Consider the following 19,416-nt stretch of genomic DNA (forward strand, 5'->3'; position numbering starts at 1 on the left):
TGGGTCAGGAAGATCCCTTGAAGAAGGAAATGGCAACCCACTCCAGTATTCTTGTCTGGGAAATCCTGTGGACAAAGGAGCCTGGTGGGCTACAGTCCACGGGGTTGCAAAAGAGTCGGACATGACTTAGAGACTAAACAAACAGCATGCAAACACCCAGATGAAAAACCTCGGGCTCAGAGTACATTATTTGCTCAGCATTTCATAGTGAGTTAATAAGCCAGGTCTGGAATGTAAGTGCATCTTGCTTTCCTTATCTGTCAGATGAGTTTAATTCCACGTAAACCACACAGTTACTGTGAGGACTCAAAGAGACAATACAGGTGGAAGATACAGCACACACAGCCCTATTTGAAAGCCACGTGGTTCACAGGCGCTTCTTTCATGAGAGGCATCTCCTGGGCCCAGTGGACATTCTCTCAAGAATCAAGAGCTTTCTCGTGGGTTGATCCAGCTACCAAAAGCCACAACCCTGGACCTGGAGGAAAAAAAAATCAGTCATACCTGGGGCAAGCAATGAGGTCTGGGGCATGAGCCACATCCTTGACATTTCTGTCTATGGAAATTTCAGCAGGTCCATTGTCTCAGTTGGCCAGGAAAGGTCAGAAGGCCGAGAGCTCGGGCATGGTGGATACAGCCCCAGGGCGGTGAACGGATGCCTTACTACCAGATAACAATACTCACTTCCTGCCACTCATCAGCGCTGGCGGCCATGGCTCTTCTTTCTCGTCCTCAATACCCTGAGAACTTCCTGCCACAGGGCATTTGCACATGCTTTCCCTCTGCCTCTTATTTCTCATATCTATGAATTCTGGTTCCTGTCAACTTTCAGATTCAAGCTCAAAATTCATCTTTTCAAGAACACCACCCCTGGCCACCAAGTCGGAAATAGCTATATACAGTCCTCATCCCTCACCCCTACCCCACTCCAGCCAGCCTCCCTAATGATACCCTGATTGAATTTCATCATAGTCATCATTGCAAAATGCAATTACCTTATTTGCTGACTTCACTTATTCACTCCACATCTACTGAACACTCACTGTGTGTGACTTTTTTCTAGGTACTCAGAATAGCAAATAAGTCAAGAGCATATGTTTTAGTGGGCAATACTGGAAAAAAAAACAAAGAAAACAACAACAACAAAAGGCTCTAACAGTCCTAAGTGCCTGCGGACACATACAGCAGGGTAGGGGTAAGGAGGGGCTTCCCAGGTGACTCAATGGGTAAAGAATCCACCTACCAATGCAGGAGACACAGGTTCGATCCCTGAGTCAGGAAGATACCCTGGAGGAGGACATGGCAACCCACTCTGGTGTTCTTGCCTGGAGTAGCCCATGGACAGAGGAGCTTGGCAGGCTACAGTCCATGGGGTCACACGCCTGAGCTACTGAGCATGGCAAAATGGTAGGGGGCACAGGGCAAGTTAGGTACGGTGGTCAGGAAAGGCCTCTCTGAGAGGGATATGATCAAAGATTTAATGATGCTTGCTTCTCCTCCAACTAAGACAAAAGCTCCTTCAGTGTGGGGGCCATGAATGTCACATCCCCAGTGCCCAGAAGCTGCCTGGTATCCAATAGATGTTGAATGGTACCCCCAGACACCCCAGGGGATCTCTTCCTTATGACAACATCCCTGAGATGACTCATGACTTGAGGCCTCTACCCCATCTCAGGGCTGACTCTGCTCGTAATTAGAAGGTGGGAACAGCCACGATGACAGCAGCCAGAGAATGTGGCAATTTCCTGGGAGCTGCTATGTCAGGGATGGAGGTGAGGAGGGTCCCTGGGAATGATGGGAGTCAGATAAACAGGGCATGCGTCATCTTCATGGGCATTTCTCAACCTCTCATGACAAGCATTACAGAATGCAGCTTGTTGGACAGAAGTCAGGCTGTTCCTTTTACCAGGAGCCTAAAGTTGAGGGTTTGAAGGGATTATAGCTCCAAACAGGCAGCTGTCTTTAAGACAACAGACCTGAGTTCCTACCCTTCCCCATCTCTTAACTAGGACCTGTGTGACCTTGAGCCAGTCACGGAATCTCTTCAAACCTTGCTGGTAGAAAAGATAATGACAGCCTCTCCCTCTTCAGAAAGATTCTGTATACAAAGCACTTTGCACAGAACCAGAGCTGCTCTTGAACCAAGACCCCACACACCAGGCTAAGAAATGATCTGATGCAAATTAGAACCACAATGAGATACCACCATGCACCGCCCCCCACCCCCCACCCCAGAGTGGCTAGGAGAAATATTGACAACAAAGACAATGGATTGACAAGCTCCAGGTGGGGGGAAAATTTTTTTTGCAAATCACATAATCAACAATATACTTCCATACAGAACACACAAAGAATTCTCAGCATTCAACAAGAAGAAAACAGGAACGTTTCACCAAAGAAGATGTGGGTGGCAACCAAGAAGATGATAAGATGTTCAGTGTCGTCAACCATTAGGAACATACAGTTAAAAGTCATGAAGAGAGACCACCACGTGTCTATCAGAATGACAAAACGAAAGGACTGACAACAGCAAGTGCTGACGAAGATACGGAGCAACCGGAACCCTCATGTTCCTGCCGTGGGAAGTAAAGCCGGTGCAGCCGCTCTGGACACAGCTCGGCAGGGCTTTTTATTTTTCCCCCCCAGAACTGACATACGTTATATACTAGAGAATATAATAAAAGTTATATACCCCTACATGGTGTGTGATTAAATGTGTTTTAGTGGACATACAGTGGTGCAACCATCATCACAATCGAATTTTAGAACGTTTTCATCACTCCCCAAAGATACCCATTAGAAGTCACCCCCATCTTCCAATAGTCTACTTTCTGTCTTTATAGATTCACCTCTTCTGAACTTTTCATATAACTATGGACTCACACAATATGTGGCCTATGAAAGTGAAAGTCGCTCAGTCGTGTCTGACTGTGACCCCATGGACTTTACAGTCCATGGAATTCTCCAGGGCAGAATATTGCAGTGGGTAGCCCTTCCCTTTTCCAGGAATCTTCCCAACCTATGGATCGAACCCAGGTGTCCCGCATTGCAGGCAGATTCTTAACCAGTTGAGCCACAAGGGAAGCCCAAGAATACTGGAGTGGGTACCCTATCCTTTTGAGAGGGTAACAGGCAGGAAGGCCAGGGGTCTCCAAATGGAGGAAATAGGCTTCAAGTGCCAGACATTTTTATCTCTCTCAAGCAGCAGGAGGAAACAAACTAGCAATATTTTTTTTCTTCCTTATACAAATTTAAAAGGAGGTTTCTCTTAAAATACTGTGTTGCCATGACACCTGGTTTCACCTGAAGCTAACTATTCTCAAACCTTGAGTTAACCAACACATTTTTCTTATGGAAATGTTTGTCTTAAGCTATGTTAATGTACTATGCATTTACCCCAGCCTCTGTCTTCAAGTCGGTTCCGCCAAATGGCTCAGAACCTACTTGACAAACCAGTATGTTATACTCAGATATTGTTGCCCTAATCTATGTAAACGAAACTATTTGTAGGTAATCTGCCCTTCCACAAGATTCAAGTCAATCGTTTCATGGCCTGGGATGAATCATCTGGTGCTAAGATTATCAGAAAATGCATCTTATGGATAAGGGGCCTGGTGCCATTCTGAGTTTTAAGACATTCCTTTCTTCTCATTAACAGACTGTTAGTGACTATATAACATACAGCTAAAGACTAGGAGGGGGGTACTCTTTTGCCCCCTTCTGATGCCTGTGTCAGAAGCTTTCTCTGTCTCCTTTATACTTTAATAAAACTTTATTACACAAAAGCTCTGAGCGACCCAGCCTCGTCTCTGGCCCCAGACTGAATTCGTCTCCTCTGGAGGCCAAGAATCCTGGCGTCTTATCATTCAGCAACAATCTTTCACCTTCTCCATGGGACCTTCCTGACCCAGGAATCGAACCAGGGTCTCCTGCATTGCAGGTGGATTCTTGACCAACTGAGCTATTAGGGAAGCCCTAGGTGGCCCATACTGACTGGTTATCCCCGTCAGCATAGTATTTTCAAGGCCTGCCCACGCTGCACCATATGGCAGAGCCTCAGTCCTTTTTAAGGCTGGACAGCATTCCCTAGCAATGGACCGACCACATTTTCTTCATCCGTTCATCAGCTGATGGACGACTGGAGCACCTCCCCTGTATGGCGACTGTGAACAGGGCCGCGAATGTTTATGTTGTTCGGTGGCCCTGCTTCAGCCTTAGTCTCTCTCAACGACGCTCTTCTCATCTGCAAAACGAGGATAACACCACCTCCTGACCACAGAAGCGGGGACGGGGGGGGAAAGCGCTCTGCAGCCATGAATGACACCACACAGCAAGGCCCGCTTTTCTCCACGCCAGGTTCCTGGTCCTCCAGAGCCCACTCTCAAAACTCGGTGACCACAACATTGTAAATCAACTACATTCCAATACAAATAAAAACAGCAACTCAATGACTTTATGCCACCGAACCGTACACCTTAAAAGGTTCAAAACGGTACATTTTGTGTATGTTTTACCACCATAAAAAAGCAATCTCAAAGTCCCGAAGGTTTATGGAACCCTCGCCACAGGCCAGGTCCCGGGCTGGCTGAGGACGAAACCGGAAATCAGTCCCTCCCGAGCCGCCCCTCCACGACCCCCAAGAGCCCAGCCCAGGGAGAAGCACCCCCAGCACGGGCTCCCGTCACCCAGCCCTCCTTCACTTCTCTCAAGCCTCCTGGTTCATTTTTTCAAACTCATGCAGATTTTGCCTTCTGCTCTATTAATCTGTTTTCATGTTTAAAAAAACAAAACAAAATGTGTTAAATGACTTGCCAATCCAACGACTGATTCACTCTCGTTCTCCACCCCCAGTTGCTGAGTCTGTGGAGCCTGGGGGACGGCCTCTTCGGCTCCATCTACCCCCAGTCCTGCAGGGCTGTGAGCCCCGGGCAGGGATGCCCAGGTCAGCCCTGTGCAAGGCGGGCAGGTGGGCGTCCTACTCAGTTACCGGCGTGGAAGGAGGGGCTGGGGAAGAGGGGCCGCTCAGAGCAGGGCCTTCTAAAGGGAAAGCACCTGCGAAGTCAAGGAAGGCGTGGAGAGAGTCAAGGTGGGACAGGACCTCTGTGCCCAAAGTCTGAAATCTTTCAAAACCTCTATCCACACAGGGGACCACAGGGTTAGGAAAAAACCATGCACATCAGCCCATTTCTATGAAGGACTTGGAGCTTGGACGAGATGCCCGACCCCTGTCTGTAGCCTGCCCTGCGCTTGGAATGAAGACCATAGCTGTGTCCTGAGTCGGGCGGCAGGCCTCACAGGTGGGGCTCCCATTCCTAACAGCAGGCGAGGAGCTGAAGCTCAGGGAACTTGAGGCATCAGCCCTGGTTCACTCAGTAGGTGTGGGGATGGGTATTCAGGTCTGTCTCAGTCCCAGCTGGGTCCAGGGCATGGTGCCCTTTGCTGCCCGCCCCCCCACCAAATTCCAGCCCATCCCCTAAAAGGTCACTGCATTCATTTCTCCTCCTGCCCACCATCAGGCCCAGAAGAAAGGTGGCGTTTCCCCTGGTGTCTCCCTCAAGCATGAAACCATCTTGGAGCGAGAGTCTCCACGTCTGCATCAGGCCGCCTGGCTAGTAGATTTTCTTTTTTTTTTTTTTCTGGCTTGATTTTCTTTACTTCTGGTGGTGATGAGCTGCCTAATAAAATTATGCTAAGTTATGTGCATAGCGAGCAGCATCTTACACTCTAATTACTGGCCGCGTCTTTGAAGAATTCCTGTGCAATTTCCAGGCTAATCAACTCACCTCTTTTCTTGGGTCTGATTAGTCGTTTGGGCCAAGGGGAGCCCCCACCCTCAGCCCCACTCGAATCAGCAGGGCTCTGGATGTTGTTAGCTACTCCAATTGCCTTTTAAAAAATCTGTTTCACATAAAAGGACAAATGAGAATGAATATTTGCCCATCTTTAAGACACTAACTACATTCTTTTCCACAGCCTGTTTCTCGTTATTATTTCTTTCTTCAGGAGGAATTTGAACACAGCCTGGGTTCCCGCACGCAGTTCATGACTGCAAAGGGTTTCCTCTTCGAAATCCAGCCCAAATGGGCATACTCTGGAAATGTGGCAGCTTCAGAGAACGTGACCCAGTTAAGTATCTTTTACTGGTTCTTCCTTGAGACTCACCTTCTCAGTCAGGGGTGGCCGGCTTTCCAGGGCTTGCCTGAGAACAATCAGCTCTGCCCACAGCACCCCAGGCGGGGCTGAACAGAGACCCTTTGTAGTCTGTGCTGGAAAAGCAAGAGGAAACTTCAGCCAAGGACCAGCTTTTTCTCCCCTTTATATAATAGCTAGTGTCGCTTGTGCCAATAAAGTCATGCAGAAAGACTGGGCATGAGAGAGGATTGACTCCAAAGGGAATGGTCTCACCGGAACCCCCTGGGAACACAGAGGTGGAGACAGAGACGGGCAGGGATGGGTCAGTGAGTAGGGAAGAAAGAAAATGATGGGCCCCTGGACATAGTTGAGGTTCTGACACACTCATGAGCCAGCTTTAACATGCTTGCTTGGTTCTCATGGCACTCAGTCTGATTGCCACAGATGGGGGGGTTGGCATTCCTGCCTCCCCGCCCTCATCTCAGCACTCCGGCCATGTGCCCTCCTTTCTGCTCCTCCAAAACACCCAGTCTTTCCAACCCCAGGGCCTTTGCACACCCTGCTACTTGAACACCACTTCCCCCAGTTCCTTTCCTCTCATCCTTCAGGCTTCTGTCCCAGCGGTCCACCCAGAAGGGCTCTTCTCTGACCCCATCACTTCCTCTATCCTTACTTATACCAGATCATCCCTCTCTGTCTCTTCACCCTCCTTTCTTTGGAGGACATCGGAGTCTGTATCTGCATGTCCCCTGTCTCTCCCACGCAGAAGATGAGGATCATTACGAGGGCAGGGATTGTGTATTTTGTTCTCCCCTGTGCCTCCAGCCCAAAGAACAGTATCCAGCACATAGTAGGTGCTCAATAAATATTTAGCAAATGAATGAATGAAAATATCAGCATATCCCATACACCTCCGATCCCTCTTTTTTGGATTCTGTAATCGTTCTGGAAGGAAATAAAATAACATATATTCCTGGGTTTATCAACCCAATAAAGGAGGGGAGGGAGTTCTTAAATCTCTTGGGAATGAACAGCAGACATTTGGAAACACCAAACCCCCGATGTAAGTAAAAGAACCTGCAGGTTGAGTTCTAAGATGTGAGACCTGGCTGGTCACTGGGCGTAAGTTGTGGGGCTGGGGACCTCACATATGACTCAATCACCCCACATTTTCAGGCGAATCCATTTCAAAATCAAAACCTCAATATGGAAAGCGGAGTGTGGCTTTACTCCGGCATTCCTGCGAGAAGGCAGGCTTTCTGAAAAGATGCTACGTTGTAGATAACTCATCCACAAAAGGGGGAGCGGGAGGGAAGGGGAAAAACCCCAGGATCGGGTGTCTTTCTCTGCTAACGCTTCAGATGAAAACCGATCTGGGAGTGCGTGACCCTCCAAAAATCTGCCAGCCCCCAAAGTACTTAAGTTACCCCTCCGACCACAGCCACATGGAGAACGAAATTAAATCCCATGGAAAGATTTTTTTTTTAACATTATGCAATGTTTGGATGAAAAAAGGGAAGGGGGGACTATAAGAAGAAAAAGAAGAAAAAAAAAAAAAAAACCTCATCTTTTTCCCAGAGTGTAGCAAAGCTATTTCTAGCTTTTAACGATACATCTCACCATCACTTCATGGGTAGTTTTGAGAGGCGAGAAGGCGGGACCGTTCTGTTATGTAACCCATTTAAAGTAGGAAATTAGCAAGTCCTGAATGAATTCTGTTACTGTGCTCCGACTTGTGGAAAGTCTGGAGCGACTACAGTTCTATTTTGAGGTGAGCAAATCCATCATTTACAGATCAGCTCACAAATACCGCAAGCTTTCATGTCACCCTGAAAAGTTTCATAACAAAAACAGCTAAAGTACTTGGGGTGATGGAACATTTCGTCTCTAAACCTTATTAGCCCGAAGAGCCGAGAGGAGGGCAAGGCTTCCCAGTTGCCAATTATTCAAAAATGCAAATATCCGAGATCAAATAAATATTCATCTCACCCTGCCCCCATCTTGTTGGTTTTTTTTCTTTTTAATCCAAGCTAAGTCCAGCAAAACAGTCCGGTCAACAACATAAAAAGAAATGTCTGTTTTTAACGGAGCCGTTGGCCATGAAATAAAATTCTGAAGCTATGAAAGCAGCATCTTGAAACAGAACGGTGGGGTATGGAGGGCCCGGCGGGCTGGTGAAAACAGGAAACAGAAAGGTCTTTTGATCCTCAGGTGCCCCCTAGCGGCGCGGAGGGAGCAGTGCAGGCACGGTCATGGAATTTCACAGCAGGCAAATGTGGTCTGAAGCCTTTACGTCGACCGCGTGCGGTTAGGAAAAGTACCGTCCCTCTGCCCTGGAGCGCATGCGTCCCACATGGGCCCAGGGAGCCGCTGTTGATGGGGGCACGGCTTAATGTACAATCCGCTCTCTAATCCGTAAGCTGAGAATGGCCCTTTCAGCTGACAGCCAACGAGAACATACCAGCAGCCCGCGCTGCAAAGAGCTGCTAATTAAAACTTTTGGCCCGGGGGATGCTAACTGGCTTCTTGAGACAAGGAGTTTATACTGCGGGAAATGAAGGTTTAGGAAATGAAGGCTCCTACGAAGGGCAAAACTGCCGTGTGCAGGTTGTACCATGTGGGCTTCTCAGCCTCAACACTTCGGACGCTGGGCTGGGTGCTCCTCTGCGGGGGGTGGGCTTGCCCGGTGACATGTAGGGTGCCCTGCGGCATCCCCCCACGGTCCTCACGGGGTCCCAGCGGAGCACACCCCCCACGCTGTGACCATCAAAACGGACCTCAGACATCGCCCATGTCCCCTGCAGGACAAGATCGCCCCTGGCTGACAAACACTGAATGAAACACAATGTCCTCTGCATTCTACACAATAGCTTCAAAACCTCTTGTCCCTAAAACTTAAGTGACCATGTTCCTGAGTCTTCTATCACTTGACTTAATAAAAGGTTGTTGTTACTCAGTTGTGTCTGACTTCTTTGTGACCCCATGGACTGTATGTAGCCCCGCCAGGCTCCTCTGTCCATGGGGTTTCCCAAGCAAGAATGCTGAAGTGGGTTGCCATTTTCTCCTCCAGGGGATCTTCCTGACTCGGGGATCGAACCTGTGTCTCCTGCATTGGCAGGCGGATTTTTTACCGCTGAGCCACCGGGGAAGCCCCCAATAAAACATACTCAAAGCAATCGAAGACTGTGGGTATAAATAAAATATGAATCATTAAAAAAAAGTTTGCTTTTTTATAGAGATCATTTTTTGAAGTTCTAACATGTTTGGAATAGGCAACAGTACAGAATAATAAATAATGCATGGATTTGTGGGGGGTTTTGCGGAAATTGAAATACTTCTTTACCCAGAGAAAAAGCTCTTTACTTTTTATGTACCAGAAGACACACACAAAATAGGAGCATTATCATAAAACGCTCTCATTCTGACACCAGAATTTCATGTTTCCGCACAAATTAAGATGATCCCCGAAGGCATAAAGTACACAAGCTTTATTGGGCAACAGCAACGGGCCACGCTGGCAGACAATGAAAACAGAACCGCTCAGAATCACGCAAGATCACATGTGTCATCACGGGATCGAGAATTTAAATCATCTGGGAGTTCCTGCTAAACTCAAGTTCTGTACCAGAGCTTCTCTCTAATCAAAACAACGCTGTCCTGGTGAATATTTGCCATGAGGATTACAGATATCTACTAATGAGGAAGTCAAGGAGTCCTAGGGGAATTCAGTCAGCCCCATCGCGACAAAAGAATAAATGAGCCACAATTTTTTTTTTTTTTTTTTTGGGCAATACCATGCTCCCTCCCCAGCTAGCCCCCAACACACACAATATTCACTGACATTGCCCAGCAACACCAGCAGACAGCGCCTCCAGCCACAGCGTGACAGAGAAGCCCAGGTTCCCTGGAGCAAGACGCTGGCCGGAGAAAACACTGCAAATCCCCAGGTACCGCCACGCGCTCACGTGCTTCCAGGCTTCATACAAAAGCATAACATACACATTTTATAAGATAGAATGGACATAATTCATGGAAATATTTCCTAAGAAGTACACATAAACGACAAAAATAAAGGGCTTTATGTTAAAAGAGGGTGAGAGAAATAGTCTGTTGCCTTTGCAAAGCTCCTTGCAAATTTCTTAATGAAAAAGAAAACCGTGAATAACAGGACTTCAACACAGTGAAAACCAAGTACGTCTTTGGAACACTTGAGGTGACATCATACGCGCTCACACACACACACACACATTCCAAACACGCAAAAAGGTCAAAGATAAAAATGGCTGACGGGTGTTGGCCTTAAAAAGGATGGAGCAGAAGAACATATAGGTCCCCTTTGCAATTTTTGCGGAGGTTTAAAATGCTGCCCCATAAACACGCAAAGGCGTTTCCATCCCCACCCTAGGAAAAACAAAGCAAAGTATGAAAGCAGAAGTCTGGAGAAAGAAAACTAGGCATGATCGTGTCAATTCCCAATGAGCAGAAAAGCTCAAAATACATTCAAGAGTACTGTCAGTATAGTCTAAATTTTCAACGGAAACCATACGGGGAAAAGGGTAAGCAGACGTTGGTATTTAACACCAAGGCTACGAAAAAGGGTTTTGCTAGGAAAGTCAGTCTGGGATCTGGATACAGTGAAGTGGGAGGAAACTCAGCTCTGGGCCTCCCAGCTCCAGGTGGCTGGAAACAGAGGGTCCTGCTCCAAAGTCGAGGTATTCCCTGGGATGCCCTTCTTCACTTCAGGGGAAAGTCCTTTGACCCAAGCAGCCCAAGTCAGCGTGCCCAGCCTCTCCAAGCACCAGTAGGAACACACACGTGCACAGGCATGCTCTCAAAATGGGCATCAAGGCAGGCGGAGGCAGGAAGTCACTCAAGCTGGAGAAGTGTGTCCGTCACTCTCCTAGAGAAAGGGAGGGAGGAACGGAGGAGGGAAAAGACACAGCTAACAGATTGCTCACCTGCCTACACACAGCACCATCACCAGAAAAATGCAGGAAAAATAACCATCGAGTAACAAACGAAACACCTAGTATTGCTGAAGGGCATGAGGAGGGGTCTTTTTTTTTTAACTTTGAAGGAAAGTGTGTAAACAGCTCTGCGCCCGTGTGCGGGGGCCGGGAGGACGGGCGGGGGAGCGGGGAGGACGGGCGGGGGCGAGGGGGGAGGACGGAGGAGGGGGGAGGACGGGCGGCGGTGGGGGGGGGGGACGGGCAGGGGAGAGGGGGAGGTCTCCGGCTTCCACTCAAACTGGTTGTGGGACTCGGGGCCACTGAGTTCCAAGGTGAGGGGACCTCCAAGCTGCCGACGGTGCTTCCTAAATTCCTTCCCAGGTGGTGAATAGAATCTCATGCTTAAGGTTTACGAACTCAGGAGCTTCCTGTAAAACGGGGGGCTTTGTTTGTCCTTGTCTCCTGCCCGCAGAGGTGCTAAGCCGGGAAGCGTGCGCCAGCCCTGTAGGATTCCGTCTGCTGTGTGCAGGTCAGGGTCCAGTACCCTCAGCTGACTCATGGCTCCCACCCTGCAGGGTCTCCCGCATTTTCCGAGACACTCGGCACTCTGCCGGCGGTGGGAACAGGCTGCCTGCCGGCGGGGTGGCTCTCCGATGTGGCCATGGTCTCCGGTCTCCACTCGCACGCTAGATCCTCCAGCTCCCGGCTGCCTCCACCGGGGTGTGGTCAAGAGACAGAACAAGAGTGTCTGTGGATGGCACGAAGGGGCACGTGCCACCTCGGGACAGGGCTTCCTCCACTCCCTTGCGACCCTTCCTCCCTCTCAGACGCCAGTAAGGAGTTTAGTCTAGTCAACTCAAGCACCTCAATCGAAGTTGGGAAATAAAGAAAAATCCAAAGAGACCATCTTCATTCCCCATCTCTGCAGTTAACCTAAACAAACATTTCCTACTGAGGGTTCCAGGAGACCGTCCTGTGGAAGCCATCACCTGTCTGTGAACAAGGTCAAGGTCAGGGCTTGAGAAGGGGGAGAAGGACCTTGAGACTTCTGGGTCAACAGGGCTGACTTCCAGGCAGATAGGTGCAAAAACGCTGAGCACACCTTCCTCCCGCCCCTCCTCTGAAACCACAGAAAATCACCCAGCAAAGACATCAGACTGGCTCATCCTTTCTCAAAGTTTTGGAGCAAGATCTTCTTCCTAAATAACCGTTCATTTAATGCAACATTTATTTCCTGTGGGGTAGAAAATGGCTGGGACAGAATGGGAAAAATCTCGCCAAACTGCAGAATCTTGAAAACAAAAATAGAAGTGATGTCATAGCCAATTTAGCAATGCCTGCAACTTACTGTCATTCTATAAAGTTTTAAGAGGGCAACGGAACTACATCAGTGTATCAAGCAGTCCAAAGGCAAGGGCCTGGTGTCCCCAGCAATCCAAGAGCAGGCTTACCCATGGTGGGGTGGCCATAACTTACACCTCTGAAGCACAGGAACCAGGCAGGCCAAAGAGCTGGAGGGGACGCAGTCAGAAAAAATTCATCACAAATCTAAGATCTCAAGCATGATCAGCTCTTGCAGATCCACCAACCTAACCCTGCTGGCACGCACATGTGGCTTCTGGAGGGAGAGACTTGAGAACCCAAGAAAGCTTTTCCGGGCCACGGCCCGTGCTCGCCAAGTCTCTTCCTCCTCTGAAACAAGAAGCCACAGCTTTATAAGAAACAGTCGCGCAAGGGCCCCACCCTGGTTGGGGAGAGCAATCTCCACTCGCGGCCGCCTTTCAGCGAGCTTCCCTTGAAATCCAGAGGCAGTGCAAGCGAGCCCAGACCACAGAATCCAGTCCAGGCCTCCCCCCGCCCCAGGCTCCTGACTCAAAGCTGCCATCGGTGACCCACAACGCGCTAAGACATGTCCACCTTTGTCGCTGCGTCCTCAGCAATTCCTCCTAACAGGAAACAGACTCCTGTCGAGAGCCCTGTCCCTGACCTTTTTCCACTTCAGGCTCAGAGGGTCTGAGCCACATGTGCAACACTGTCTAAAGAATTAGCTGAGGCTCCTGTCCCGCTGTCGGCAGGTCGAGGGGCCGCCCGGTGGCACGTTTCCTGCTGAGAAAGAGAAAAGCCCCGGGTGTCCTCAGATAGCCACAGGATTTGTAACTGTTACCAGGTCCCAACGAAGCAAGATAACACCTTTGAAATTCTTTTACAAGGTGGCAGGTGTTAACGTTAACGCTGGGGATGCAGATGCTGAGCTGCAGGAAGGAGAACGTGCCTCTCTCGCTCCCTTCTCAAGGCTTTTTTATAATTCCAGGAATCCAGCACGTTTTCGACAAGCCAGGCTGCCTTAGAGAGGATATTTAGCGTTTCAAAACTCAGATTACTGTCTGCTTAACTTTTTTAACCAAATGTCCTGTCTTTTCCCCCAAACCTACACCAGGAGTTCTATCTTTCTCTAAAAGCCAGTTTTTAAGGGCAGAAAGACATAAAAAGTGCACAGACGTTGGGATGGTTTAAAACAACGAGAAACCCTCTACAGTTTTCAACTAGACAGAAACTTTTAGCACACGACAACGAAATTCAAGTTGTAAGGAAGCCTGCGCGGTGATGCACGTGTCAACCTCTGGGCTGAGTCACAGGGTTTCAGAGTCACGTTCAGTCCTCCGTGAGTCGCCAGGGGCTCAGACAGGCCCTCGGGGGCCCTCCGGCGCCTGCCTCCCACGTATGCCAGGCCGGGGCTCTCCGTGGAAGCCCAGAGCCTGGGTGGCAGGCCCGCCTGTGGGCGCCCAACCCGCAAGTCCCCGGGCGGTGGTCAACAAGAAGCAGCCTGGACGCTGCCCCGCCTGGCGTGAGCGGAGCCCGGGGTCGCCTTCCGCGCTCGGCCTAGGACGTGAGCTTCGAGTAGCTGGGAGGCGAGAACCGGCGTCGCAGGTACTTGAGGACGTAGAGGGGCAGACAGCTGACCAGAGTGATGACGGACACTTTCCACAGGAAGGACAGCGTGGCGATGAAGTACACGTCTGCAGGCAGACAGCACAGGGGTGGGCGGGTGTAGGGGCGCCGGGAGCACCCGGCTGTCAGCCTGACCGCCGCGCTCCCATCCCTCTGACCTGCTTCTGCAGCTTCCGGATCGTCCGTGACATGCTACTTTCAACAACTTGGAAAAGAAAACTATGGGGGGGGGGGGGGGCACCCTTCCAGGTGTTTTTGATTTGGAATCTGACAGCTGGAGGTTTTTCTTCCTAAACCTGGCAGAAAGGGACGCTCAAATACACGGTTCTGCGTCCGAGCGGCTTTTTGCCTTCAGCTCGGGGACAGTCACAGAAGCCGGAGCCAGGTCTGACGGAGGAACAAGGGGGTGGAGACCCGTGCTCAGGAAGAGCATGACCTTGGGGGCGGGGGGCTGGTGTGAGATCCCCTCCTGGCCGAGGTGGCTTTCGCAAGAGAGGAGTGACAGCTAGTGAATACCAGCAGAACTGGGAGCACCTCCCCTGCCTCTTGAGCAGAAGCTGGGGGAATGCAGTGGGCACTGAGTAAGCACCTACTAAGGGCCAGGCCGAAGGCCCCGCCATGGGCCGCTTGCCCAGTCTCAGGGCAGGTCCACGTCTAAAGCAATGACTGAAGCTCCTGAGGGCAAGCTTGTCTGGCAAGCCTCTGTGACTCCCCGGAGCCAAGCCATTGAAATGCACAGGTGGGTGCTCACAAAACCCATCCACGGAGGCTTTCCAAACTAGTGTGCACCTGTCCTAAGACTTCGCTTTCCACGGGAATGCCGCTTTATCAGAATCTTCTTAAGGAGCAGTTTGCTGATGAAGAGGCAGGATGGAAGATGCCTTTGCAATAAGGCAGGGCTTCCAGAGCCAATGGCAGTGTCAAGTCCTGCTGACTGTCACTTCCTCTCCAGCAAGCCTGACTCAGCTCACCACCTCTGCAGCTGCACAGAGCCCAGCACAGTGACCAGCTCCCTGGAGAAAGCCCACCAGGTCCTCGCATTAAACAAATCCCCTGCTAAGCCAGCGGGCACGGGGCGTGGTTTAAAGACCACACTCAGCACTGAGATCAGCCCACCGGCTTCAGTTCCAAGAGGCTGGCCGACTGTCAACGGTCCCGTGCCCCACGGGACGCCCGTGAGACAAGGAGGGCTGCTGAGTGCGGAGGCCTGCTGGACAGCGAGCCCAGGCCTCGCGTGCTGAGGGGCCCGCCTCCCTTCCCACGTTGAGGCCCCTGGACCCGATGGGCAGGCTCTAAATGTGTGTGCACGTCGGGGGCGAGCGGGGCTCTTACCGATGAACTCGTGGAGGAACACCAGGGAGGCGATGTAGCAGGCCAGGCTGAGCAGCTCGGCCACCGTCATCAGCCAGTGCCAGGTCTGGATGGTCAGGGCCACCATGAGCAGCTCCGTGAGGATGAGCGATGTGAAGGAGATCGCCACGATGTGCACGAATTCCGACTCGAATAGCAGCAGCGCCCCGTACATGATGGTGCTCCCTGCGGGGGGGGGGGGCGGGTGCTCCACGTGGGGAGGGGCTCGTGCCGCCCCCACAGCCCCCTGCTGGGCCCCGGTGCCCACCTTCCCCACCCCGGACACAGCCTGCCTGCCCGTGTCTGACGCCTCTCCTCTCCATTTAGACATGAAAGGCACCATTTGGTCAAGGAGGATAATGAGAGGGCCTTCATGGATATTTGAAAGGGAGGCAGCAGATCCCAGTTTTCCTACGTTCCTTTCTTTCTTCCTTTTAGATTTTTTGGCCACGCTGGGCAGCATGTGGGATCTTAGTTGCCCAACCCGGGATCACACTCACACCACTGGAAGCGTCAGTTTTAACCACTGGACAGTCAGGGAAGTCCCTAGTTTTGCTCTACTCCTTTTGGCTTAAATATAATTGAGAGTTGATCACCGGGAGGGAGAGGGAAAGACAGACAGGAAAGAAAGGAGAAGAGGCAGACAATGACGGTTAACTGTCTGGACTGGGAGGAGCAAGAGACAGAGAGCTTTGTATTTGATTTGAAATGACAGGCATGGCCAGCCACTAAAGAACACACAGTGTGGGATCCCTGTTCTTCCAGGGCTCTGAAGCAGTCGTGTTCAGAGACACAAGCAGAACAGTGATTACCAAGGAGCTGCCGGGAGGAAGGGAGAGAAGTGTGGGCAGTTGGACAGATACAGTTTTCATTCTCAAAGCTGAGAACGTTCTGGAGATTGGTTTCACAACAACGCGAATACACTGAACACTACTGAACTGGGCCTGTCAGAAGAGTTTCGACAGTAAATGATACCTTTTATCTGCTCTACCTTCCACCCCTCCCCCTCCCCCCCAAAAACACGCACAAAATGATAGAGGCAGCTAAGAGATACTGGAGAAGTCGTGGCACTCACGCTGGGAAGAGAGAGCAAGTGGGGGAGAGAGTCCAGGGAAGCACGTTTTCATCCAGAATTGCTGGAACTGACCGGACAGCGTCTCGTGTTGAACACACACACTAGCTATGTGAGACTACTGCTTAAGAGCGGGGCCAGGAGACTGTGACGCCCCGAAACTCAGGCGAGTCTGTCACAACGGAGCTGGGGGTGGGGGGGGCTGCAGGAAAGCGCCATCGCTTCTCATTATGAACTTGCACACAGGCTTTGCTATCTTCCCCCGGAAACACACACTCACTTTGCTACGCCTCTCAAAAAGACCCCTTCAAACTGTTTTAATGACAGTGCAGCCTCCCACCAACAAATGCAATGGTCTCTACACTTTTTAACTACACATCATCTCGTCAGTAAAAATCATTAAGCACGAATCCCTACTGGACGATGCGTATTTGTGAACGACCCATGTGGACCTGTGCAGACAGAGCAAGCAGGCCCACTGCACCGATGTATCAGATACATTACGAAACACACCAATAAAGAGAAATTCTAAACAGTGAGGAGAACGTATACACAAACAGGGCTTGATATTTCCTTTCCATATTCCAGTGAATCCTCTTACAAAGCCTCTACAGTCTGAGGGACCCTCTCTGGAGGCTGCAGAAGTAAATACATTGTTCAAAAACTAGAGCTGGACCTCAGAAAATGTATCAGGACATCCCAGAAAGCAAGCATTTTTTTGTTACAATGACTCCAACACCCTAGCAAGCTTTGATTAGTTACATTTTTCTCTGGGCCTCCCTGGTGGTTCAGGCGGTAAAGAATCTGCCTGCAATGCAGGAGACCCAGGTTCGATCTCTGGGTGGGGAAGATCCCCAGGAAAAGGGAATGGTCGCCCACTCGTGTTCTTGCCTGGAAAATCCCATGGAAAGAGGAGCCTGGCGGGCTACAAACCATGGGGTCACAAAGAGTGGGACACAACTGAGCGTCTAACACTTTCTCTGATTTTGTCTCAGTTCACATGTGACTCTGGGCCCCACGATGAAGTCCTCAGGGCTCGCAGAGGGGGCTTTGGGGGCACAATGCCACGCTCCTGACTGCTGTCTCAAGATTCCAGCTGTCTCTCTTCATGTTCTACAGACAACAGCACAGGAAATTTGACCCTCAGGCCAAGGCCAGAGCACAAGACAACAGGCGGTTTCGCCCATCCTTACCTTGATAGATGCTGATCAAAACCCATATCAAGAATGTTTTGTAAGACAGTGGCCGTCCCTGAACGAGAGAGGAGACAGAGTGTGTCAGCGGGTGGGGCTCGGCCAGGGCGCTGGCTGCCTTCAGACGCCCCTCCGCCAGCCAGACAAGACAGTCTGTCCGTTTTCATCGCACAGTGACTCACACACATCGAAATACATTAGAGAAATGATGTTTTTTTCAAAGAGAAGTGATTTTAGATGAAATAAAGCTGCTCCTTATTAAAACTTCCTTGAGGACAAAAAAAAAAAATGCCATTACACACACACAGATTTTTCCGGAGGGTACATAAGAGCATTTCCAGAGGCGCGAGGAGCAGCTACAGAGCAGAACTGTTAGGGGCTTGTAAAAAAGGTATGAGGAGGTTTGTTTTCTATTGACGTTATCAGTGTTACGGTTTAACAGTCTTTGCGTGTGCATAGAATAGTTTAAGAAAGACGGTAAGCCCCCACACCTTCCTCTCAAAGTAAGAAAGCCATCAGTTCAAGGGTGTTCACATCAGACGTGCAGCGTCTGTGTGAAACATGTCAAAAGCAGCAGAGAGGCAAGGTCTTCAGACGATTTGAGTAGAGTCTACATAATACCTTCTGCTGACGGGGTGAGAAACGGTCTAGGGACTGTATCATAAAAATAAAGACGTGACCACAGCCATAGAATAGCTTTGTGGGCTAAGTCAGAAAGCATCTGCCCATCTAAGGCAAACATGCCGCATTAGATACATGCTAATTTATCATTTAAAGCAGCATCAGGGAGGGTGGGAAGGGAGACGGGAACGGGGCTGGAGGAGGAAGCTGGCCGGGGCTAGAACCTTGAGCAGGTCTTTGTAGAGCTCGGGGTACAGCATGGCCACTTCCGACTCGACGTCCTTGTCCAGGACCAGAGAGAAGACAGGGAACATGGTGTAGACGGTGGAGTACCTGCGAGGAGAGACGCCCCTCAGCGAAGAGCCGGCCAGCCCCCGCCTCTGCAGGCAGCTCCCGCCGCTTCGCTCAGCAACCACGCACGGAGTGCCGGAGCACGCCAGGGCCGGTGCAGAGCCCTGGACACTGAAGACGAAAAGCAGGCAAAATCGCCCGCCTTCCAAGAGCTCCCGTGCTGGGAGTCAAAAAACAAACTCAGAAAACCGTGCTGGGTGTGGAAGGTAAGGTGCTGAGGAGGGAAACACAACGGGGAAGAGGGACCAAGACGCGGGCTGAGACGGTGCGACTGCAGAGCAGGTGGGCGGGATGAGACACCCAGGAGAGGACGGGGGTGGCCGTGCCGGGGTCCAGGGAGCGGCCTCCCGGGCAGGCGCAGCGAGTGCAGAGGCCCGGGGTGGAAGTCTGTCTGTCCTGTGCGAAGAGCAGCGAGGCGGCCCATGTGGCCAGAGCTGCGCAGGTGAGGGGGACATGAGCAGATGAACATCCCCCGAGGGGGAAGGGGGACCAGGCCCCGGGGAGGCACGTGCAGCGTAAAGCCCTGCCTCTGTTCTGGCACATTCCACCATTCCAGGGCCTGACACAGGGCAGGCCGCTCTCCCCAGTGAGAAGCAGGCAGGACCCCAGGGCCGGCTCTCAGGCTGAACAGCACAAGACACACTTTGTAAGACGGCCCTGGGACCAGCCGGCCCCTCTGGGCCTCCCGCCTTGGTAACCAGGGGCCCTATCAGCATCTACCTGGGGCGTGTGGAAACCAGACTCCACCTCCCCGGTAACTCAGAGACCAGCACATCCTCTGAAAAGGTCACAAGGAACG

General features: G+C 50.9%; 1 protein-coding gene across 3 annotated transcripts in view; it reads right to left on the minus strand.

The window, feature by feature from the left end:
- Nucleotides 1-9,598: 9,598 nt before the first annotated feature.
- The window catches only part of ATP9A (ATPase phospholipid transporting 9A (putative)), a 131,723-nt gene continuing 121,905 nt past the window's right edge, over nucleotides 9,599-19,416 (minus strand). For all 3 annotated transcript variants that reach the window (XM_065922195.1, XM_065922194.1, XM_065922196.1), the window contains exons 25-28: nucleotides 18,491-18,599; nucleotides 17,646-17,703; nucleotides 15,363-15,566; nucleotides 9,599-14,098 (exon numbers count right to left, since the gene is read on the minus strand). In XM_065922195.1, coding sequence (XP_065778267.1) covers nucleotides 13,962-14,098; nucleotides 15,363-15,566; nucleotides 17,646-17,703; nucleotides 18,491-18,599 — 508 coding nt within the window. In that variant the 3' untranslated portion in view covers nucleotides 9,599-13,961. The remainder of the gene's footprint in view (nucleotides 14,099-15,362; nucleotides 15,567-17,645; nucleotides 17,704-18,490; nucleotides 18,600-19,416) is intronic.

This window comes from Muntiacus reevesi, chromosome 2 (genome assembly GCF_963930625.1).
Source record: "Muntiacus reevesi chromosome 2, mMunRee1.1, whole genome shotgun sequence".
NCBI classification, from domain to species: domain Eukaryota; kingdom Metazoa; phylum Chordata; class Mammalia; order Artiodactyla; family Cervidae; genus Muntiacus; species Muntiacus reevesi.